Below are 27,012 nucleotides of genomic sequence, written 5' to 3'. Positions count from 1 at the left end.
TGTGTTCTCGATGGCCGAGCAAACAGTCGAGCAAAGCGCGTAGAAGCCTTGGCATCGTTACAACGCACACCCAACCTATCCTTTAGCCCGACCGAGCGCTTCCGTTTGCTCTGCTTGCGACACCAACTTCCTTCGTTCTCTCTGCTTGCACAATGCCACTTTTATCTTTATTTCAGACGTCTCTTTTCCCCGCTCTCCTCTTCAATTTACCTTTGCTACGTTCAATGATTCCATATCGTGTCAATGTACACGTAATAATAGCGATATTATTAATTTGGAAAGGGAAGAACTCTTCCAGCATTCGTTATTATAAGGAAATCGCTGATTTATAATTGATAGCGTGTTCCATTGAGAAATTACCGGCACGGAATTTGCGTAATTTTAAATTTGAAAAAAAAAAAATAATAATAATAATAATAATAATAATAAAAGGAATGTCGACAATCGAAGAGACTCTTCGGCTAATTAGATTCTTCGCTTGAAATTAGTTGAAAAATATTTTTTAATAATTCGTCCAAGTGATACGGTCTATTTAACACAGTTTCTTTAAGATTGTCTCCCCTTCATTGAAATGAGAAGGAGAATTATGTTGTTTTTATATGTGGCAGTCGTTTGTCATTCTTGCGGTTAATTTCAACACGCTCAACATGTTCCGAAAGGAAGAAATCTGAAATTTGATCTCGTCGCTCAAAAATGTCATTTAACAATTAATATTCACTTTCTCTTTTTTTACTCAACTCATTATTTTCCTTGTCTATTGACATTCTTATTCTCGCTTGACTAAAGAACAGTATGGTTTTAAAATTAATATTTTACCGAGATATAAAATTTACGTAGTTTAAGTTATAATCCTTAATATAATTTAGAAAATTAACGAATAATTATTTTCATTTATGTATATCGTCTCTATCAATTAGTTTTGTTATAAAATTTACACACACACGCACGCGCGCGCACACACACACACACACACACACACACATATTTTTTTGTTTTTGTTTGTTTTTTTGTTTTTTTGTTCAGTCGATTCTTGCTGTTACGACCGAGGCCTACGCTTTTCAAAAGCTTCATACTAAAATATTAAATGAAATCCTTACGGTATTTGTATAGGTAAATGTATATTCTGCAGTAATCGATAATAAGCCGACATAAATTTCAAATGCGGATGCGTATATTGTACCAAAGCTTTGTAAAATCTGAAAATCTTGCACGTAGAGCAATTGGAAAGAGATGAATGAGTATATCGGTGGCTGCCCTAGTTCGTTAGAAAATGAACAAACGAGCCGACTGTCGCCTCGAATATTAACACGCTATTTAATATCGTTTTAGCATGTCGAGTCTCTTTATCGAATCATACGCTCGAGTGATTCGCTTCTCCCGTGGGGCCAACAACGTCGGCAGTTGCGTGCGAATGCACGTGTGTATGCACGTGTGTAGGAAAATTGTAAAGCGGCAGATAGTAACGAGGACGGCCCCTAGTGAGAGGGTACGAGGAGCATCGAATGAGACAGAGAGAGAGAGAGAGAGAGAGAGAGAGAGAGAGATGGAGATGGAGATGGTGATGGAGTGGATATACCGTGGTTGGCGAGGGGGAGGGGGAGGAATGAAGGGATGGTGGGAGAGTGGGTTGAATTTCATTATACGTGCGGGAGTGCGAGGAAATCCACGCTCGGCGATAAGCGATTAATGGAGCAGGATCGACGGATCGTCTGATAATTCGTTCCGGCTGCTTGATTCGACGAGACGAAACAGGGACGAGCGAGCAAAAGAGATAGCGCGGGAAGATTGACAAATGAGAAATAAAGAAATGAGAGATTGGGGATGGACGTGGGCATTAAAATGGGAAGTAACCCGAGAGAAAAAAAGGCGGAATGTACAATAGAGAAAATGGAATGTCGGTGTGAAATTGTCGAAACTCTGTGTAAACTGTGTGACTAATAACATGTAAAACATACGAATGTTTTGTTTATTATAAATTCATTTTATGCTAAAATTTCAACCAAAACATACTCAACGGAAATATTACGTTTCAATGTTAATGCTCATTCGTGCATTAATGTTTCGTTGAGATGCTGTAAAAATTAATGGATAAGCTTGACTTTTAATGAAAATTAGCCATCGTAAACGTATTCGCTTTCATTTCCTGTTTATTTTGCTTTTTCCAATGCAAGCCCTCGAATCCTCCGAAAAGCTTATTGTCATTCATAACACGTTAGGTGGTAACTTAGGAATCGTGCCCAACGTAATTGCGGATTTATCTGGCTTGTAAGCCAAAAACTCATGTATCATTGATCTTATGTGTAAATGTACTTACAGAGTCGGAATCATCGCGTTGTTTGTTCCCAACGTGGTTAGTTAAACCATACTCTTGGGTGGCTTTGGACCTCACCGCCTCGACTCGTTTACTAGCCTCGGTAAACAATGTCACTATTTTGGATCAGCACGAAACGCAGTTTACATGTCACCGTCTCCTGAGATCCAAGCACGCAGAATTCAAGGCTCAGTTTGATCCAAACGATAGATTCCAAATCATCGCTCGAGCCACTAGAAGCTGGTAAGATTATATGCTACTTATCTTCTTTCTTTCTCTTATTCGCCCTTATTCAACTATCCTATTCCATACACATCGACTATATAAATCCGATTGCTTGCGTGACTTATTCAAGCCCATGTGATGCGAAAACTTTCGATTTAATGACATTTTTTTATGAATTTATATAAAAATTCTCAATACTTTACGTTAGTCCTGTAGTTTTGTATTTCTATTTATATTAAAATCTTTTTCTTTCTTTTTTCGTTTTTATTTTATTTAAGCTGCAGCTCGCTTACAAACAAAAATAAACCTACAGTTAATATCAGACAACATATCAATATTAAATTTTAAAATGAAAACCAAAAAAAAAAAAAAAAGTTATTGCGCTCTTTTCCCTAATAATGCCGAGTGCGATTCAAAGTTATTTCTAATCATTATTTTGCATTGATGCATTGGCTCAATTATCGGCTCAATTAAAACTAAATCTACCATTTCCTTTTGTTTCCTCAAATCTAGGACGCACTGAAAATATATTTTTATTACTATACAAATGTAAAATATTGTAAATATTTTTTACTGAAAAATGTATGTATAAAATTCATCGATACAATAATTCAGCAAGTTACGAACTCTAATTTTCATGATTTCTTTCGAAAAAATATTCAAAATACAAATACAATATTCGTATAATTATATAAAAGAGAGGGTTTTAGTTAAAAAATATAAAAATTCAAATGGAAAAACATTTCTTTCACCGTTAACACTGATTTACGTACAAAGGGGACAACGGAACAAGAGGCGCGTGTCCACTCATTTTGCAAATCCTGATTTACGTGTCACTGCAACCACAGTCTTAAAACAAAACAAAAACTAGGAAAAGTATAGTCAAAAGTGCTATAGTACAACGTGCGAACCGTCAGTGAACTTTTTTATTTTTTTTTATAGGGGGAATGCAATTACGATATAATGCGTGTGAGTATGTTTTCACACCGCAAGCGCGAATAAATTCCCGTAAAAGCGAAAAAGACGCCAATTTATCTCTTTTTTCCACTGCTTTAGACTTTCCTTTTCTTTTCCTTCATATTTTTCTCTTTATCTCTAATCGTTGAAAATGTAAAATATACAAAAAAAAAAAAAAAAAACGCCTATTCCGTGCATAATTAAAATGTCAAATTTTTAATAATTTAGTGAATTAATTTTTTTAATAATTTTGTTTACGTTGACTCACTTAGAATTACAACTTTTGTTTTAAACACATAAAAATATTCTTTACTCGCAAACCTCCTGTAATTAATTATGTTGGATATTATTGTAAAATTTTACAAATTATATGCATAGACAATAAAACATGATGACAATAAAAATCTATACCTTTTATTTAAAAATTAATTTTCTTTATTAATTAATTTGCTTTATTATTATATTTAAAAAATTAATCGAACGTGAATTTAATGATAACCAGTAGGCATCTTAAACTATAATCTTTATAAACTCCAATGTATTCGTAATCACGTTTCATAATCACGTAACAACTTACAATACAATTACCACTGGGATACAATCAATTTATACATTCTTTGTTAATCAGATAAAAAAAAAATATATATATATATATATATATATATATATATATGTGTGTGTGTGTGTGTGTGCGGGAGTGGATTTATCATATTCATAATAACATATACACACGTTATATATATTTGCGTTTCCCTTATTTTTGATATTGTTCAGATATGCGATAAGCTTTGTCTCATTTTCCGTGTTTCATCACATATTTCTACGACGTGTGTACGATGGCGTCATCAAAGCAAGGTTTTAATGTCTAGGCTAGATAATCCGAGCTGTAAAGCGCGTTCACCAACAGAATAAAGAGCACACAGTTCAAATTTTTCCACGCGCAAGCTTAACTTTCGCGTTACACCCATTTTTTGCATTGTATTGTTTCTTTTTGCTTTGTTTCTATTCATTTTTTCCGCTCTGACAATTCGATGAATTGAGCTTGTGCTAGGAAAGAGGTTTATCCCTTTATAGGTTTAATAGTGGATGGTGGAGGGGAGGATTTTCATTCTTTCTGCGTGGCCGCACTGACGGATTTTAAAATTTTCTGTTTTGAGCTTTATTTGTGGCTCCAAGCTTATTGCGAACCTCCCGCCTTTGTTGCGGGATACTAGCTGCTTTTGTTTTCAACGAATGCACAAATCATTTGTTATTTAACGGATTGCGTGTGCGAAAGTTTTATATCCTTTAAGCAGTAGCTGTTTCCGATCCCATAGAATCATTAAACTTTTTCATTTTTTTAATTCATCGTGATCTTAAATTATTTGCACATTGGATAATTTCTTTTTATTACGCTCTTTTGCTAGAGGCCCGATTGCAAATAAAAATTCAAACAAACAAAAAAACCGTCAATGATTATGCTTCAAGTTCACTTGAGGGTGTACAATAAAATTGGAAGAGCCAATAATATAACGGAATACATAATTAATTAATATCTATTATTATTATCATACAACATTAAATATTTTCTTATAAAATCTCGAAAATTTTTATACACTAATCCGTCTCGCGATTTAAAATGAATTCTTTAACGGAATAACTCGTATTCCATATAATTGTTTAATCATCTATAAAATGATAAAAAATAAATTCTTAACTTCTTATAAAACAAAGGTCAGAAGATAAATTTATATGTTAAAAGAGGAATTTATTGATAAAACGAGAAGAAAAAAGAAGACAATTTAATAAAATTTATACTTGTATTCCAATATATAAAATATTTTTCTTTCTTTTTTATGTAACAACTGTAAAAGTTTAAAAACACATAATATACATTTAATCGCCTTTATAGAGATTTTACCATACTAGATAAAACTTTTCACAAGTGTTTTAAAGTAGAATGATTAACGCTAGTCAGCCGAAAATTGAATTTATTTTCATTCAGGATAGATCATAGAAGGATAGAGATTAAAGCAAAAGCACAGAAGGTGAAAGAAAAATAGAAACATTTCGAGATAAATAAAGAGAGGGAGAGAGAGGGAGAGAGAGGGGGTGGTGGTGAGGGGATGGAGCTTCCAAGAAGTATAGATAGTTATTATCTAAAACGAACAAGAATTAAGAAACTTTTCTAAGAGGTGGATACAAAGTACAGAAAGACCAACAACTTAGGCTCTTCAATAGAAGTAACAAGCATGAAATAAATATTTAATTTCAGTAATTAAAGACTAATTATAAAGTTTGATTGAATAGATTTATTGTTTATAGGATTAAAATGCTTCTATTAATATATCTACAAAATTAGACTAATTTCCAATAAACACTATTTACATTTTCGAATATTATTTATCTATAATAGTAACCGAGAAAAAATATGTAAATAATATGGTAAAATATTGAAAAAAAAATTTACATTTTCATGTTAATTGTATTGCAGCGCTAACTTTTACATTTAAGTATGAATTAATTTTTTCCATTTTGACTATTTTAGAATGACGAAAAAAATGGGTCATTATATTAAGAATCTACATAATAGATGGATTAAAATTTATTTTTATAAAAAATTGTTTGAAAATATGAGATATTTATTTGATTACTTTAATACTTATTGCCGTTTAGTTTATTAAATATATAAAAAATTAATTTTCTATTTGAATTTTCAAAAATTTTTAAATATAAAACATTTTAGTTTATAGCATTTTCATTAAAAACAAATTTCGCCGATGGTTTATACAAATGTTTTATCATGAAAATGATTTCGCCTATAATTCATACGGCTTGATTAACCATTCAATATAATCCCTAAAAGCGAGTTTTCCGTTAAGTATCAAAATTTTATATTTAAATTTATCTTGTTTATATTCAAATATTTCTTGTGGCCGTTATAACGATAAAGAACGTAATAAAACTTCTTCGTAATACGAAACACTGATTTCCTTCAATGCCCCGAACAAATATAATATAAATCAAATTAATTAATTTGTAATCCTAGATCTCTAAAAATAACAACAACATATAGCAATTAAATCTATCAAAATTATTAAAAAATTTACTGTTGAATATTCTTCTTATTTATTAAGACGCAATTTTTCCACAAATATTCCAAGAGTGAATTCTATTCAAATATGTTCGGTACGAATATTTCTGATTTGCATAGCATTAATTATATTTAAGACATTGCTACACTAAATTTCTGAAATTATTTATGTATTTCATTATTTCAATTTTGAGCTTCTGAATTTTAACATTTATTTCAAGACTTCCACTAAAGGACAAAACACACCAAAAAAAAAAAAAAAAAAAAAAAAAAAAAAAAAAGTAATACTAGTCTTTTTACTATTCCTTAAATATAAAGCGACGAGAAATTATTTGTAATTGAATTGATATTTATTTCTTGGATACATTAAGAACATATTGTTATCTTAAAAATCATTCTTTCCATGCACTTAATAATGAAGAATAAGAATAAGAATGAGAATAAGAGTTATCTTAAAAATCATTCTTTCCATGCACTTAATAATGAAGAACGTTTTGCGAAAAAAATTTAAAAACGGTTTTTATAAGTCACATTTACAATTTCATCAAGGAACGTCAATATAACTTACAATATTATATATATATATATATATATAAACAATTTTATTGACTTTGTTTGAATTATTATAAATTTATTATTCTTTCATTGAATATTTACAATAAAATTACATTTTGTAGGTTATGTAGCAATTTTATTTGAACACAAATCTTCTTCTATATGTTGAAAAATAAAAAAATACTTCACTCTTCTAAAAAAGCTAATACTATCATGGCTGTATTTACGCACACAATGAAGTTAATTTATTTAGATTCAATGACGTTGTCATAATTTTATGCTACTCTCGATTATCATATTTTGGCAACTGAAATAATTTATGCGCATTCGGTTTGATAATCACATTCAAAACACTTAATCTTCTTATAATTTGCGAATACTCAATTTTTATATTCATATGCTATATTCTTTTATTTACTACTACACCAATCCAAAGAGTCATGTTTTAAAAGCCATTTTTCCAAATTGTTTATTTATTTTCTATTCTACCAATATTTTGCATCAAGAAAAATAGTCATAAGTGCTCTTTTTAATTCTTATTAAAAATTTTTCAATTAGAAAACTTTGTAATTAAAAAATATAGAATTTCTATAATCCGAATAAAGTTTATATCCAATTATGCAAGCCCTTTCTTTAAAATATTAAAACTGAAAAAATCAAGTTTTGGATATAATGGGAAAGTAGAATAAAATATCAACTGAAAGAAAAAAAAAACATTTTTAATGAATTACGTAGCCTTTTATTAATGTTTTTTTGTCGTTTATATTACAAAAATTATAAAAAAAAAAGCTTATATTTTTGCGATCTATTGTACGTAGTTGAAGAAATAAATCCTAAAGGAGTATATTAAAAAAATTATAATATAAATAGTGTAATTATAATATTTTTCTATTCAGATCAATATTCTATAAATATTTCTTCATTAGTATTATCACAAATTCCAAGCTATTCGGATCATTCAAGCTAGATTTATCAGAAAGATTGTTTAAAAGCTTTTGTTAGATTATATTAGCTGTATGAATGTAAAACAAATTGAAGAAATAAAAAGAAATAAGTAATACTTATGGTAAGAATTATATTTTACCAAACTTTTCGAAACTTACTCGATAAATCTTTTATCGTATCAATGTCTGGCATTATTTTTATAAATAGTAAAACATAATTATTTTTCAAAAATAATGTATTATATATTCGTGAAATTGGCTTCAATAGCATTTCTATTTGCTAAGCTCAATTGACTTAAAAAAAATATTATTAAAAAATCTATTATAGCTGTAAATGAAAAATAGTAAACTAAGATAACATAATGAGTTCATTACATGCAGCTTCCGTGTGCAGAATGTGATTTAAACTAAATTTAATACTGATGATTGCAACCGATTCGTGCTAAGACCCCCTTGCGTGAGCAAACTCATTTAACATTTTAGCCGAGAAAGGGAGTATAAGAGATAAAAAGAAGTAGACAGGGGGAGAAAATGGTTGAAATAATTTTAATAATTTTGCTCGTTATAGTTGTCGTTCAACAGTTTACGACGACGTTAGAGTTCTTCAGAGTAATTGGGTTTTTATTTTAATTATCGCCAGAGAGAAACTACTTGAATTATTTACTATTTAATTAATTTGAAGTACGATGATTTTAAAATGAAAAATATTAGAGAATCGCTGGCTCTATATTGAATATGAAATAACCAACTATTTAATAAATATTCAAGAAGAGCTCATTCTAACAAATTGTTACACCGAATATCTTTTTCTCTCATCCTTTTCGATAATATAGTACATATCAATGTGAATTCATTTCACAAAATATTGTCAACGTTTAATGACTAAATTGTTTTTACGTTTTTAAAGTCAACTTGAATTTTACTCCATTTTCGACTACAGTTATATAAAGTTCATTCGACGCGTTTAGCGGGAACAAAGTTTTTGAACAACTTTAGACTAGGAACGTTCTCTTTTCTTTTCATTTTTCAACCTCTTTACCCTTTTATATTCTTTTAGCACGTGAAGAGTAAAAAATTCATATGTTTATTTCGCGCGTTTAGATACAAAATTCAAATATCTAATTGTTTCAGAGCATCATTGTCCAATCCATCCAAAATCCAATACATTTGAATGAAAATGTACAATTTTTACTTTTTAACTTTTCAATAATGTTTATTTACATTCATTGTAACTATTTGGATATAAAACTGTAGATTTTTTTTTTTTTTTTTTTTTTTTTTTTTTTTTTTTTTAATTCCTTTAATTAATTTATATAAATAATACATAAATTATAAAATTCCTTCTCTTTGTAAGCACGCGGAAAAATTAATTTAATGTAAAAATTGAATGATAATCGAAATAAGGTCATAGCATTAATAATATTAAATGCTAAAATATAAGAAAATAATTCATAACTTGGATTTCAGTAGATAATAAACAATTATATACTAATGAATTGTAATGCGTAAATACATCTTATTATGTTGGATAGATAAATTTATAATAAAGTGACTTTAAAATGCAATCGTTAAATATGAATTCTCATTAATATGGAAAGTTGTGTTAGATATCGTTAATGTCTATTTGCCTTAAATAGAACCTTTTGCATAATTAATCTATATCAATCTAATATATTCGTAGACGTACGGCACATATTGAAACATACACATTTTATTCAAATGAGCATTCTAGAAATATATTTTATACGTAGTCTACTAGTTTTTTAATTAGATTTCCAATTAGCTTTTAATATTTATTCTTATTTTAGTAAAAGATGATTTTTGTTTGGATAATAATTAAATTGTCATAGAATATTTGAAATGAATTGGGAATATGAAATAACGTAAATGTATCGAGTAGTAAATGCTTCGTTTATACATTTAACAATTAAAGAAATTATTATATATGAATATAATAGTATACTAAGCGAATCGAAATTATAATCACAAGAGATGTTATAATTATATAAATATCCGTACGATAAATAAGTGTGCGTGGGTGGGTGGGTGTGTTGTGTTGTGTTGTGTGTGTGTGTGTGTGCGCGTGCGTGTTTATGAAAAAGACTAGTTTATCATGCATTTAGCATTTTCAAATGTAAATGAAAAATAATCGATATTTTTAGAGAATAAAAAACAAAAATCGCTCAAATAATCATCCATTTTCGTAGAACTACATTTCCTCGAACGCTGTAGCTCATGACTAAAGTTTGAAAAGTGATAAACCCTTCCTTTGATAAATGTATATTTTTTTTTTCAACAATTTATTATAGCAGAAATATGTTGTTTGATTGTCAAAGGCTTATATGAAAATACCTTATAAGTATGCATTTTTATATTCTTAAATGGAATTGTTAAGTACCTTTTATTATACTTTATTATTTTTAAAAGAAATATAAGAACAAGCTGTTTACTAAAAGAAAGGTAATAAACGTAGTATTTTATTATTATAGCCGTTGTTTCGGATTAGATATGTAACAATTCCATTTTCTCGGAAGAAAATAAATATGTACAAATTATTGCTCCATAGGTCATAAATATGAAAATAATAGATATAATTTTTTAATCGGTTAGCAAGAAATTAATTGTATTTAATTCTTGTTAATAATTTGTAAAGTCGAGGATACAATGAGATGCTCAAATATTACTTTATAATACATACAAATGGATCTTGCGTTATAAAAAAAAAAAATAATAAAAATAAAAAATAAAAAAAAAAAATTAGATACTGATAGAGAATTAGTATCATATAATCTGAGTGTAAAGCAACATAGACTTTCAACTAATAGATTGTAAGCAATTTCAATATAGATAAAAAGAAATAGCGAAGAAAACGACGAGTATTTTCTGTGAGCGTAGCATGGGATGGAAGAGCAATATCTTTCCACGTAAGAATGTAAAACTTTCGCATTTCTAGATTCGCGTAAGGTGAGGCGTCGTAAAAGAATTGTATTAGGCACAAGGCGAGCAACGTCCCAGAATCGTCATGATAAAATAAAATCTTAATTCCCTAGTGGCAACCAGAGATTTAAAGCGAGCTTTCTTACTTTCCCTCTAGTGTGGGATTGCTTTCTCTTTCTACATCTTTTCTCTCCTTGGGTATTCTTCTTTCTATGCTTTTTTTCCCCCCTTTTTTATAGTTTGCTTTAAAGCTTTCCAACTTCTTTGTCTGTAAGCGTGCGTACATTTACCAAATTTCAAAGAGCATTGTTTTCACTTATTTTACATTTGTATTTTTGTATGTGCCATAGTCTATGATAAGGCAACGATTTTTTCATAATTTTTCTCCCGCAAGATTTCATTCGTGTTTTGAAAGCATATACGCATAGATAGTCGAGAAAATTTGTTTACAATGTTGGAAAAGAGTACCTACCAAGAATTTCAAACGAAATTCTTAAATCAAACTGTATATTGATTTCATTGATTTATTCGCAAAATATATTCGTACGAATCACACAAATATTTATATACTTGTTCCGGCTCATATGTCATTATGTAAATATTTTTTAGATTTATAAGAAATTTTTATTTGGATTCATCGGTAATGTGTATTGATGAATCATTAACAAATATATATTAGATATAAAATTATATTATTAACATAAGAATTTATGTAAAATAATTTCAACCTATTTGTTTAATAACTTATAACTTACATGTGCAGATTTAACTTTTAATAACCTTTTTTCCCTTATTCCTAGAGAAATGCACGCATGACAACTTAATCCTATTGAATACATATATTTTAGATAGAATGTAAAAAATCCAAAAATTTTTTTTTTTTTTTTTTTTTTTATTTTTTATTTTTTTATAATAATATTAATTAATAAATTAGTATCTAACAGAAATAAAACCTATGTGCTAAATGCTTTTAAATAATCTTCTTTATAGCACAAATGGTTTCGTCTGTATGGTATTTCACAAAAGGGACGACCACGTTATTGAAATGCAGCAGTCGCTAAATTGGACTCATCAAGAGGATGATGCATGCATGTCTAGTATTTTTAATTCTAAGACAGCGCCGTATACAACATTTATTAGTAAGTTCGTATTAACATTATTTACTTTTTGCCGAATTGCAATAATATATTATTATATATATATATATATATATATATATGTATACTAGAAATATTTGATAGAATGAGATGAAATTTGGATTTTTATTTGTTAAGCTTTCATACAACTTACAAATATATTTAATATTTCATTATCTACTTAAGCTGAACTTTTAATATTATGCAAATATAACGTAAACTTAAAATAGATAGTAATTCTTGGTAGAACTTTATTATACAATCGAATGGATAACTCGTGAAAGTAGTCTCGAATTACAAAATTTTATGTACGCTTAATTAACAGGAATTTAATATTTCTCCGATAATATAGGAATAATATTAAAATGTACAAACTAGTTAAATCTATGAATTTTATGTATTAATATTTATCAATGAAAAGTTTAATATTAAAATTTAAATGTGATTATTGATGACATTGTAATAAAAGTAACGATATATTCGAGTATTAATGGATGTGAATAATTGTGTATTCTGTTTTCAATGTACGATTAAAACAAAAATAATAAAATAATAATACTCTCGTGTCCAAAATCAAGACTTGTTGACAATGTGTAGAAAAAATATTCTTAATTGTTGTTGGTTAAAATGAATAGAATATTATACTTATTTTAGAGTAACATATAAATTACGTAATATACTTGTGTTGCTACATACATTTAAATGTTATATAGTTTTTAGTATATTGTTCTATTCATTATACATTAACTGCATTGTTATATCATGTTAATAAATAAAAGCTCATCAAGTTTTGCCTTATAATGCCAAAGTGTGATAACTGTCTCACATATTTTTCATATACTAAACGATCGAATGTACATAGCCATAATATATTTATTAATTGCCAGGAAAAAAGCATTTCTAAAATAAAATATATCTGTATGAAAAATGGTAAAAATTTAGATTCTTTGTAAAAAAAAATTTATTCATTAACCAGACTGAGTGTCATACGTAGTAACAGAAAAAAAAAAAAAAAAAACAATTTATATCTGTAATCCTTATTAAAAATATTTCTTCTCTTATTCATTTATGATTTTAATAGTTAATAGATAAAAATATTATTAGTTGGAATTTCCTAAGTTCTAATGACTAAATTATTGAATATCAGAGGTAAAGAGCCAAAATTTTATTGCAAAAATTAAATTTGTGAAATATTATATAATTAAGAATATAAACTATTTTTTAAGTAAAAAAATATAAAATAATTTTACGGGAATATGAGAAAACGTCGTGATATAACTATAAACAATTTCAATAATAATAGAGTCTATAATATGTGTGTATATTTTTCTTGCGTCATAGTTAATTTAATGAAAATTATTTATTATAATAATAAAAACACTTAAATGCATTATATCTTAATATTTGAAATATTTTAAAGGAATGGTTAAATTAGTTTCATTTTTATATATTGAACCATGAAATCGATATTCCATACTCTCATCTTTAAAACATTATTTCCACTGATTATTCTTAGATAAAATGAATGTGCCGCTCATTTATAGTCTAATAAAACAAAATATTATAATATAAATCAAATTATACTCCAAAACTTGGTTACTTTTTAATATTATAATTTATTTTGTTACAATCTATATTGTAGAAGGAATTTTCTCTATACAATATATATATATATATATATATATATATATATATATATATATATATATATAAAGCATACATCTCGAAGCTGAATCAGCAGTAATATCGATTTCTCTACTTTTTGGTCAATCATCTGAGAAATCTTTCCAGAGACGTCTACCAAAGCTACTTTTATTCTTCTGTATTAATGAAATGATAAATTATAGTATTTGCCCTTGTTGATTGGTATAAATGAAAGACACCCTAGGTAATTTTTACTTATCATTAAACTTACGAATATGGTATCATAAGAAATTTCAAAAGCATTTATTAATCACAATAACTCTATTATGTTGAATTCAATTACTATTTATGATATATTTATAAAACTGCGTTTAAAGTATTAAAACGCGACATATTTTATAAGCCATAATCCCAGCTATATGAAAAAAGAAAAAAAAAAGAAAAAAGAGAAAGTAATTTGACATGTAATTATATAGCATTGAAAGAAACTCAACATGCGTTAAAAAAAATTCAGTGGTCGGCATTTTGATAATATTTGATTTATTGATAAAAAAAATTGTATAAAATGAACGGTCGTTTGTTACCTTACTCGGAAAATGTTGTAAAATGCAAGAAAAATCGTAATCTGGAAAAAGTATTACAGACTCGATTTTATAAGAAAAGGTGGAGGATATCACGTATATGTCGTAAAATGGAAAATGCAGGTATACGTGCAGAGGAATCGCGCGTTTGCTGTGTAAGTCGCGTTATCGCAAATCAGGTCTCTCTCCTCACTATATCAAACTGCACAAAGAATCTGCAAGAGTTGTAGCATCTGTCTCGTCTTCCGTAGTACGCGCACGCGCTCGTAAAAAGTTACTAAGTGTCGCGACCCTAAAAAGTGATACATAACTCAATGGCTGCACGGGTTGGGCGTTCTTACCTGTTTGTAAATATTAACGAAAACAGTGGACGATTAGTCAGTCGGTTGTAACGATAGTTGGTTCAGTTTTTTTTTTTTTTTTTTTTTTTTTTTTTTTTTTTTAATCTCTTAAAGCAGTCGTGTACATTTTTAAACCTAAATTCATCGATATTGTTAATTCGATATTATGATGTAATGTGTGCACTATATAATGCATAGTACATTAGATGATAATTTTTATGTCAATATGTATAATAGTAAATTGGCGAGTAATAAGTTTTAAAAAATTTTGTCGTATATAGACAATTAGATATACCGTATATGAATGTGAAGATGAGTGTCTGGGTAAGGAATAACATCACTGTATCCTCTAAAATTGGATAAATCGGCTGCAGAAAATATATTTTCATTTGAAAGTACTTTTCACATTTTATGGGATATTTATGGCAGTTGGATGACAAATTAAAAATTTCTTATTTAAACATGTTCTGATAATGTCAGATTATTAAGTGGCTCCGTTCGCTATAAGAGATATATTTTTTTTTTTTTTCATATATATTCTGAGTCATATAGCAAATTCATAAATCTATATGTTAAGTTTAACATCTAATAAATTTAAAAGAGATTTCTGTTTTATGAAATAAAATATAAAAAATTCCTTTGCACTATTTAATACTTATTTGCAAGTTTTCTTAAATAAACAATTTATATATACGTATTATAAAAATAATTTAAATTAAAATTAATTTTCATTTTTTATATTTAATTTGCAATTAAATTGTACGTGAAGGAACTTTTAATGCAAGGATCATGCAATGCGCGTAATTACTTCGCGAATGAAAAAATGAAACGCATAACGAACATGCGCCACACGACTTATCGCGATACAAAAAAAAAAAGAAAGTGGCGTAAAATTGATACAAAGTGCGCAAAAACGAGTGAATTTTAATCGAATTAAATGCTTTGTATGCACATTTTCAAATGATATCCATATCCAAGAATAGTTACTTTAGTGTACTAATACTATATTCAATAACGTATACTACCTTTCCGTACACGTGATTCGCGTGCCGATGTAATTATCAAGTATATTCCGGTCTTGTAAGTACCTATTTCCTTTATTCTCTGCCTCTTTCACTTGTATTTCCTTAGCTCCTTAACATTCTTGCGATTAACGGCAAAATGTCAAAAGAAATATTGCATATATATATATATATATATATATATATATATATATAGCTTCTTTTACACGTTAAACAAAATTCTCGTCTAAGTCAACGAATTCCAGAAATAGGCTCGCTCTAAATTGAGAAAATTTCGGTTATTTAGATGATAAGAATCGGACGTAATGCTTGGAAAAAAAAACAAAAAATTTTCAAGGAGAGTGAAGTTTGAGAGTTTTTGAGAGCTCACAAATTTAATTTAATTTATTCAGTTTTTATCAACATTTATTAGCGCTGCTAAATTCATCATCTGAAATAATAGTCTACGATTAGAACGATATTTTGTTGATATGCAGTTGGTTGAATGTTACTTACGGACTAATTTCATCTACGAATCAATGAATACGATATGACGTAAATCTATCATTTACATCTACATTTTTGGAAACTCTTGTATTTTATTACGATTATCGCAAAAATTAATTCAACCGAGTCAGGTATTTTTTTTTTTTAACTCCCACTAAGAATTTCCGAAGGGCCACACCACACCATCGTATCGTCCCAACTCCCATAATGAGCGTTCGACACGATACGCCACCGTGAACGTCGGTGTAGGCGCGTATAAACCTCCTCGCTTTCCTGGATAAGAGTCCGGAGACGAGTATAGGCAACGAGCGTAAAAAGAAAAATATCGCCGATAAATTTTACATGTCTCCGCGATATATACAAGTCGTTGGTTCGCACACGATATCCGCGTGCCTTATTACTTTTTTTTTCTGTTCATTTTATAAAAGAAATAAGAACACGAGAAGGACAAACGAAACAAGTTGTCGAGCTGATAACTTCGATATTTTATGCAACGATATAATTATAATTAATAGCATGTTTTATGCAGCACGCCGAGAATGTATTGTACGTCATTTAATGTTAATTCATCGACACAATTAATTCTATCGACGAATTATATATATATTAAACATGATTATTTAAAATTCAAAAGCTCTTAAAAGCCAAAAATATATTATTGCTCATTTTTCGAAAACTTTTAAAATACAATAGTTATTAAACAATGTCATTCATGCTGAAATTAGTACACATGTATATATTTTTTTAAATAATTATTAAATTTCTCACCCTTCGATTGTAAATCGTGCATTTTAAACTCTTTTAACAATTAGTTATTACTCAAATTTACTTAATAAAGCGATCAAAGCTTTTTTCCGTTATACATCATTAACGAATGATCAATTGTTTTAGTTATAATAAGTACATTAACAAAGTAATCAGGCGAAAACAGTGAACTAAGTAAAGTAAGATGATGAAATGGCAAAAGAGAAAGAATAGACGTAAAACCAATACAAAAACATTAATTTCTAATATCTTTGATGTTTATTAGAATTCGTAAGGGGAGCTTGTTGAAACCAATGTGAGAACACCTAATGTACTCACACATTTTTTTCCTTACGCGTAAAAGTACGCGAGCTCATGTGGCAGATTTGCGAATGTATGCATCCGAAATTTATGATGATCGTTCGACCGGGATTTGCGAGAAGGTATTCCTATAAAAGCTACTGCTGTCACTAGCGAATGTGATAACTGGAATGCATAAGACTGACGTGACGACAGCTTGTCTCTTTTCATATGTCGCGCCATCTCCGGCGCTCGGAAAAACGGTGAATCGATTTACTATTCGGACTATCTCCAGCCCACACAGTATTCTCATATCTTCTTGTCTTCTCTAACAACTAGAATTTCAATTTTTGCATTGTCGAAAGTGCCAAAAATGTAAGAGCTTATTGCCGAGTGGTTTGGCGAAAAATCTCTTTAACTCGCCAAATATACAAAACGTTGTTTATAGAACAATTTTCATCGACGCAAATCGTCTTCCCCTCTTTCAGCTACTAACTACTAATTAGCTCTTTTTTTCTACATTCTATTATTGCAAAATTTAATCGTAAAATTCAGGGCTTTAATAGGTCTTTTAATACTTTAATTTTAATTACAAATATGTAGAGCTTTGAGTGACAAACTTGCTGAACTCGATAATTTCTAATAAAATATTTAATACGAGCACTATATTTCTTAAAATATTTGTCCAACTCTAAGTATCGTTCTCCTGTAACTTATTAATAGTTCATATAATAATTGTACTTTTATAATGTTTTCTAATCAAAAATCATGCCTATAATACCGAACATCTTCGTCAAGTAGATTTTTATATCTAGAAATATTGGATTTAATGAAATAGCAATTTTTAAATCTTTTTTTTCTTGAGAGTAAGCGGAAGATTTGACTAAATGTCATGAATGAAAATAAATATTAATATATTTCAATTATTGTATAGGACGGTAAAAAAAAAAAAAAAAAAACCTGCAATTGTCTGGATCCCTTTTTTCATTAAATTAACGAAACGTCAAATTATATATTTTTAAATATATTAAAAATTATACAAAGTACGAGAGTTGCCGTTTTTTTTCCTATCTTTGGTTTAATAACAATTCTTTTATAATATGCAGACAAATTTCAAATGTACACGGAAAAAACTTTAGTTTTTTAATGAAAAAAAAAAAAAAAAAAAAAAGTTTATGTCATAGCCACTAAAGAAATTCCCATAATATGATATTAGAATTATAGCCGAAAAAATATTTTGAAAATTTAAGTCTTTCTATTTGAAAAAAAAAATATATAGAAAATATATTATAAATTTTATTATTATTATTATTATTATTATTATTATTATTATTATTATCATTATATATTACGAATACTGAAATTATTAAAAAGTAGAAATTAACGAGTTATATTCTCGGTATCACATTTCTTTGCTGATCATTAGAAAAGTTTTGCAATTCATATTCGTGTATCATTAAATTTTATAGTATTCTATTATCTATTTATATAGTTTAAATTAATGACTTTTGTTCATCTTCTACTTTTAATGTATGAATATTTAATTATTAGGGCATCGATTTGAAATATACTTATCCAGGCTTATAATATGACTTAAAATATATAAACTTCATGTTTAGTATTCCGATTAACTGCATTTAGGTTAAAAAAAAAAAAAAAAAAAAAGCAAGATAATTTAGTTTTAATAAACAAACCTGTACATTATAGTGCTATACATGAGTTATAAAATGACAATTTTAATATTATAATGGCATAGTTATGTAGCACAAATTACAGAAGTTTCTTACATTTCTAACGCGAATGGTTACATCCTCTTTGAACATCCATTAAATCATCATTTTCGTGAGAATTCAAAATTATCGAATTAAAAAGAGTTAGTTTAGCCCTGCCAATAGGTATATTTTCTTTTATTTGTTTTTTCATTTTTCTCCCTCATTTTATTCACAATCTAATATGTAATCTAATAGCGATGGAGCCTATAACACGCCAGTGCCCGTACCTTGGCCGCTACGATGTTGTCTTCGTTACGAAACCTCCAGGCAGCGATTACGGTGACTCCTGGTCGCCGAGAGTTGGTAACGAACGCGGTCGCATGAATTACGGGGAGAACGTGGCGGAGGTCAGAGCGGCAAAGCTGGTGACAACCCCACTTCCGGTCCGCTGTCATCAAGCCAGTATCGACGGTCTCAACATCGGCTGCACAGAACCCGATCTTATGGAATTTTCTACGGACTGCACTGACAAGGCCCTCTTTAGTGAGTACATTTTTCAAACTTGAAGATTGAAAAGCCAATTTACTCGAAATATAAGCCTGCTTACTCGTTGCATTTCTCAACATTTCTTACCATTCAAAGTCTTCCCAACATTTGCACATTCATCCTAAATTCATCCTAAATTCATCCTAAAATCATCTAATTTATGTAATAAAAAATTTATCTAAAATGGTCATTGAAACAACAGTGTAGCTAAGCAACCGAATAGCCGAGCTTCTATTAAAATATTAATCTATCACCCACTATCCATTAATATTAATATTTTTTTCATTTATTCAATCGAATTTCACAAAAGATAAAAAGTCCCTTCCTCCCACTATTAACATACATATATTCCTAATATAATAATAATACATTTCCGCGCATTAATCGTTACATACTAATGTATTTGAAAACTTTTATATACGATGTTAACAACTTATAATGTAAACAATGTATTTACAAAATAATTCATAATTTAGTTATGAAAATTAATAAAGATACTTTCGCATAATAATAGTTAAGCTGAATATATACTTGGCGAAGCAAACAATTTTTCGCTATATTATTAAGATAGTGTAATGTTACCAAGAAGATGACACATATTTAATTGATGTGCGAAAAAATTACTTTACAATCGGTGATAATGGAGCTATTAAAAGAAATATGAGTAGAAGAAATTAATAAATAATAATTCTGAATAATTATATGCGTTATATGTAACTGAATAATGTAAGAAAAATTTAATTTCAGTTCAGTTTATCATTTACCATATCGTCACAAATTATATGAATGAAAATTACAATTAGAGACCTATTATTTATTAAATTATTATTATTAAATTTTAACTTCTCTCTGAGGCAAAATAATTCAACGTAACGCCATTGAATTATAAGTACCTAAACCTACTGACATCAATGGTACATCAGAAGAAAAAACAATCCTACTACGAGATTCCAAGTACATAAAATAGATATTATACTTAATGGAAAAGGAGATTAATCTCGACTTCAATAATTTCATTTCAAAACAAATGTAATGTTCAATAATGGGTATGTAATTGCATGAATTACGCGCAACAAGGAAACTCTCTTCGTATACAATTGGAAACTAAGGTATCAATAAAGAGATATCCAATAGGAACGAGGGGGCCAGCAAGAAATATAGCCGTAGAGAGACTAGAGAACGGACTTCCGGGGACTCGAGACGGCTTCGACAGTTTTGCCTCGACGTCGAGGGACACCTTTCGGTAGACGTCGAACGTCTGGAGCACGTCTTGGCGTAACGTCTTATCGGATTACCTTCCGACTTTGGGAGCCAAGTTCCCTCCCTGGAACTCCCCTCCCCCCTCTCACTCACTCACTCTCTCTTTCTCTCTCTCTCTCTCTCTCTCTCTCGCTCTCACTCTCTCACTCTCTCACTCTCTCAATCTATCTCTCTCTCTCTCTCTCTCTCACTCTCTCACTCTCTCGCTCGCTCTATCATCCTCTAGTTGGTCCGCTATTCGCGCACACGCGCGCGTAAACCTTTATTCTCTCCATCACTCGTCGACGCTCTCCCCAACGTAGGAGGAGAGAAGGAAGAGCTGCAGTAGTTAGTTTGTGGCTGGGCGGGGTTCAGTGAGACGTCGTCGACCTTTCCGCTTGGTTTACTGATGGACATTCCCAGCCCAACGAACCTCACGAGGATCGCGCAAGCTTTCGATCGCATCCACTGTCGCACGTTTAATTGATTCTTCGTAAATTCCCAGAGAAAGAGAGAGAGAGAGAGAAAGTGAGCTGGTACCATCTCTTTTTTCATGGATAATTCAGAGGATATAAACTATTGCGAATCTTTAAGCGCAAACTTACTGTCTTTCGCATGCATTTAATTATAAGTAAAACCTGTATTTTTTTTTTTTTTTTTTTTGCCATCGTTAACCTTTCCTGTCGTTATATTTTTTTATATTGTACTTCATGAGATTCGTAGATTTACTTTGGCGTTAATGCATTATAGAAAAATATCTTCGCTCTTTATTTACTTACGTACAGAATTCAACTTAGATAATTAAAAAGTGGAGTATGTGACCGAAAAATTTGTCATAATATATCACAATTAATAATTACATTCATTAAATGTAAAATGTAAATAAAATAAGATAAATTAATTTTACTTTGAAAAGTTATAAAAGCGTTGGTAAACTTTTACGTCATTATTATTTAAGTAATATTTTTACAGTCTACTATCGTTTAAACAATAGTAATTCGAAATGCAAAATTACGTTTGGAGTAGAGACGCATAAAGTAAATAAAAATTCAATTACCCGTTAATTTCAAACTCAATAGTTCATTTAAATAATTTTGTAATATTATATTCAAAGTTACATACTTTTATATTTGTTACATTAGCGTTAAATAACTTATAAAAGTATCTCATATACTAATTCATTATATTCGCTTACATAAATATAATAACAATATTAATTTGTATTGTTTAAAGCGCTATTACCATTTTGGTAAAGTTATATTACATGAAAATACATTCGGGACAAGACACTTGCATATTACCTGTGCAATACAGGATATTCATAAAGAAACCTTTAAATTAAAATATGCTATTTGTTCAAATTTGAATGTTGTAAGTTTTCTTTTATTTATTTGCACTTTTTTAAGAGCACAAAAAATTTATACATAACACATAATTTGTACGAAATTAAATAATTGAATGATTGCGATGATAAAGTTTATTTAAGCTTTCACTTTATTATTAATAAACGCGGTCGAGAAAATATTGGGAAATTCGTGAACTATGACTAATTGCCAAGCCTAGGATTATCAAATATAAGGATACCAAGTATTCACGAGATTTCAACCGACTGACTACTTTACTAACTTTTCACGAACATTGTGTGCTTAATTTAAGAATAATGTGCTACGACCTACAAAGCAGACATTCGGTAAACGCCCGATCTAACACCGCATCTCTACGTGCAATTACGAAAGCCCAGAATCCATAATGCATCTCTTGCCAAGAGAGCTCGAAGCTCCTGCTTCCTTTAAAGTACTTCTCCATGTATAAACTAAATGGATGAACACGCAGATAAGTGAGCGAGCAGCGATGCAGTTGCTTTGATTAAAGATTATTCCCTTCCGTAGAGTAAACCTCGTAGCTGATGCAAAGCCAGTTATAGTCTTGAGACGAGTACCAACCGCTTTTGCCCATTTTGTTTGCACAAGGTATTAGCGCCTACTGCGTTCACGAGTCGCTCCTCTCGCCTCGCGCTTGCGATACCGCTGATGCCTCCTACCTACTGACTCGGAACTGCCTATCCAGCGCTTTTCCAATAATGACGTCGGCTAATCTAGGCCTTGCATCCTTGTGCGCCGAATAATAAGGATATACGGAGCAAATCTGCCCGCGAATTACCCGCTGGATCCTCGCACACTCTCGGATTATCCAGGATACGCGAGGGCCACATTTTACGTACACTCAGCCGATATAAGACATTTTGCTTCATGCGCTCTATACATATATACATATATATATATATATGTTTTTTTTTTCCTCGCTGATGTTTTCGTTAAATCAAAACCAACTCCAAAAATATGCCAACGATACGTTCCAACGACGCTCCACTAACAAACTTCTTGAATTGCGTTCTTCCAGAGTACTCCTGCCATGGCACTTGGGTGGAAAATGACACGGCCTACCTGGTGGCCAGCACCGAGGCTGGACGCTACTGCCTCGTGTACAGCGCCTCGGCAGCGACGACTTCGGGAAGCTCCTCGAGTAGGGAACTTACCGTCAGCGGGCACTTGGCTTCCTGTCCGAGGGCCTCTTCGCACTTGCACAAACACGAGTGGCAAGTGAACCTCACGGCCTACGGTCAGTCCCACTGGGAATTATAATTTTTTTAACGTAGAGCTCACATACTACGCAGCCAGTACTTTTATTTTATTTTTTTCTTTTATTATATACTTTTATTTCTCGTGGAAATTCCTATTTATCCAATTCTCAAACTAACTGGTTATAAATTAATATTGCAGGGCAGCGTATTTATGAAAATTGCTCAAACGGTTTGTATGAAATGCAGGATAACTGCCACGTACAACTTGTTATTTAAATTCTTTTATTTTACTGACGATCGCTCCACTCCTAATTAATTAATCCAAAACTAATTATTTTATCTATTAGCAAACTCACTCCAAACTATTGATCAAAACAAATTTGAACGTTCAGTTTTTGCTTTACAAGCGCTCTGAAATTAGTTTGTAAATTGTGTTATATGCACGGAGTGGTAGCACGAACTGATAAACATAAAATTATTTAATATGATTATAGCCCAATGTGACGATGTGTCGTCAGCGTCAACGTGGCGATCGTCTGGCTCCTCCCTGACGACTCACGTCCTATTTGTCCTTGGCGGCCTGGCATCTCGATACTTTGGCAGATGATGCTGCTGCTGCTGCTGAATATGAAGAGCCATCGAAGCTTCTTCGCGTCATTATCTTAAATAACTAAGCTGTTGGTTGACGAAGCGCGTCTGACGTCCACTAGAGTCTAGCAACCAAAACAATAACATCCGTCGCTTCCATTATCTTCGAATTTTCGAATACGACTATTACGCGTATCGGAACATACTTCTGGCTTTCTCTACATATTACCATCATTATCTCTTCTCTCTATCTACCAATCGATCTATCAATCCACCTATCCAATGTATCTATCTATCTCTTTCATTCTCACCTTCACTCTTTTCTTTCAGTATCATCGATTATTGTGATAGATTTGAGAAAGAGGTAAAAGCAGAATCCGGAGAAAGTGAAATTACTTTAGGACGATTTACTTGCGAATGTGGCAGATCTTTTAAGATGTATGCTGGATTTTCAAGAGAAAATTACGCCCTTTCGTTAATAATTTTTCTTTTTATCTAAATTATTTAACTTTAGTTATGTAGTACATTTATATAGGTATAGTACATTTTATTTTTTCTTCTTCTTTTTTTTTTTCTTCTTTTTTTTTTCTTTTATTTCCTATTTAAGATACGAAGTATCGATAAATACAGCTGACGTTACAAAAGATATATCTTATCGTGTCTCTTAGACTTAGTACATAATTTTTATATACAAGCAAAACTAAGAATCGTCGTATGCGAATTGTTTAAACTTTCAAATAATTTCAACAGCTTAATATTTCATTTATTTGTATGCAATTGATAAATAACGTTTATTCATCAATTTCATTTTTACATTATTAATTATAAACGAATAAAATCTTATACAAACTACCTGCATAAACACTTATTATAAATAATTCTTTATTTTTATAATACGGTTCGTTAGTCAAAGAATAAATTATTATAGGTGCCCGCGCGCGCGTACGTATGTATTATACTTGGAATATATATATGTTTGTTTATAATTGGAAATGGTAAAAAATCAAATTACCTATCAATAGGTTTAATTAGTAATTTAAGTAGCGGCAAATGAAAAAGATAAATAAATAAATAATAATTAGCGAATTAAACAATTATGTTACTCTCGACTAAGTAGTATTTCTTTAATTAATAATCAACAAAAGTACCTAACTTGCAGTATTAAAACATATAATTAGTTAAAATCGAAACTGAGCACGTTGTTCTTTATGTAAATATGTAATTTCCGTATGAAAGATGTAGCAGAATGTAATTATTATAAAAATATATTTAATTTATATCATTTGCTTATAATTAAGCCCAAATTGATAAAGAGAAAGAAAAACACATATAAGAAGAAAATTTTCTTATGAAGAATGTTGAATAATTAGCACGTGCGTTCGCGTCGACTCGAAGGCAAATAAAAACTTTATCGCAAAATTTTAAATTTACCGTCAGCCAGATAGTGCAGATATTTTTACTTGTGTGTCTTTAAAGTACAGTAATTCGACATAATGCTGATGGAATATAATTAATAAGTTGTATAATCAAAAATTAAATTTTTTTAAAATCGTTAATAAACCTTTTTTCTTTTTTTTTTTTTTTAATATTATTAACCAAACAATTAAATTATATATATATATATATATATATACACACACATATACATATATTTGTTACAAGATTATTTTTTATAATTTATAAATAAGTAAAATTAAACTTTCATTTCAAAGAAAAAAAAATAACAACTAGGAGTTTATGTTTAAAATATTCCCGACAATAGATTAATAAAAAAGAATATTTATTTGTACAAATAACTACATTGCCATTTTTAATAATTTATGTAAAATGTATTATGTCATTTAAATATATTTTTAAAAAATATGCATAATCTGGACTAGGGGTACATATCAGAAATCGTTAAGAGAAAAAATTGTAATTAATTAGTAAAAAATAAAAGTAGTGAATAAATCAAAGGGAAAAGGCCATTGGATGATAAGAAATATTCTCGGTGCGAACGTGCCTTAAGAGGATTTGTATAGTTGAAAAAAAATTAGGGTACTGGGGCCAAATATTGTACGAATTTGCAGATATTGAATGTAGCTATCAAACTATTTATAAATTGAAAATAAGAAAGTTGAAGAAATTGCTCTGCCACATTTGCAAGAAAGTTATGTGAACAAGTATATGAATAGGAATAAAATAATGTGAATTTTCTTAAAATTAAAAATGACTCTAAGCTCATCGTAATGAATTGCGTCATACACAGTTTAACAATTTAATGGTATAATAAATTATTCTATTTTGTTCTTTATATAAAAACAACACGCGACGCAATAATTCTTAATAAAAAAAAAAAAAAAAAAAAAAAAAAAAAAAAAAATGTATTTAAGGAAACGGGTAATTTTTTGTAATTATGTTTTAATTTTGAAGCACAAAGTACAATATGACTTTATGTAAATATTTTGCTGGGAATTATATTTCTTATAAAAAAAAAATTCATTCAAGGCCCACTCATATTTATTGTATTATAGAAAATTATTATTTCGTGGTTAATGTTAATGATAATGTACTATACAAAATTAATATAACACAGTTTAATTTTAATTCAAACTATTAAAAAGTTTTTTTTTTTTAACTTGAAGAAAATGAATTTTTGTATACAATTTATAATTAATTGTACCTTTCTATATTAAGAGTTCAAAAAAATCATAATTCTCTACTGAAAATGAGAAAGTATTCGGAAGTATATAATTTTATTTAACAAAAAGCTATGAAAAACTAAATTGTAAAAAAATAACCATTCTCTCGATATTTTCATGAAATATCCGATGATAAATTAAATATTCAATTTACATGAAATGACATATCGAAAACTAGATAATAAATATGTATAAAGATAGAATAAAACTAAAATCAAATTAAAGTAAAAACTTCAATCTTGCACAGAGAAAAGTAAATACATAAAATAATGAACTAATATTAGATTAATCTTGAAAAGATTATCACTCACCTATACTACGTTAAAAAAAAATAAAATAATAAATAATAATATTCGCTCATCAATTTACAGCGAAATTTAATAAAGCATAAATATTTTTGATCCAAACT

At 29.3% G+C, this 27,012-nt stretch overlaps 1 protein-coding gene across 1 annotated transcript in view; it reads left to right on the top strand.

Moving 5' to 3' along the window:
• The window catches only part of LOC105365392 (uncharacterized), a 317,257-nt gene extending 293,862 nt beyond the window's left edge, over positions 1-23,395 (top strand). The window contains exons 8-11 of the mRNA XM_011503534.1: positions 2,317-2,554; positions 11,993-12,141; positions 19,224-19,511; positions 23,154-23,395. Of these exons, the coding sequence (XP_011501836.1) occupies positions 2,317-2,554; positions 11,993-12,141; positions 19,224-19,511; positions 23,154-23,395 (917 nt within the window). The remainder of the gene's footprint in view (positions 1-2,316; positions 2,555-11,992; positions 12,142-19,223; positions 19,512-23,153) is intronic.
• The last annotated feature ends 3,617 nt before the right edge of the window (positions 23,396-27,012 follow it).

The sequence above is a fragment of the Ceratosolen solmsi genome, unplaced genomic scaffold, assembly GCF_000503995.2.
Source record: "Ceratosolen solmsi marchali unplaced genomic scaffold, CerSol_1.0 scaffold33, whole genome shotgun sequence".
Classification (NCBI taxonomy): domain Eukaryota; kingdom Metazoa; phylum Arthropoda; class Insecta; order Hymenoptera; family Agaonidae; genus Ceratosolen; species Ceratosolen solmsi.
The sequence above is the reverse complement of the archived record's forward strand: the minus strand, read 5'-3'. Positions and strand labels throughout refer to the sequence as shown.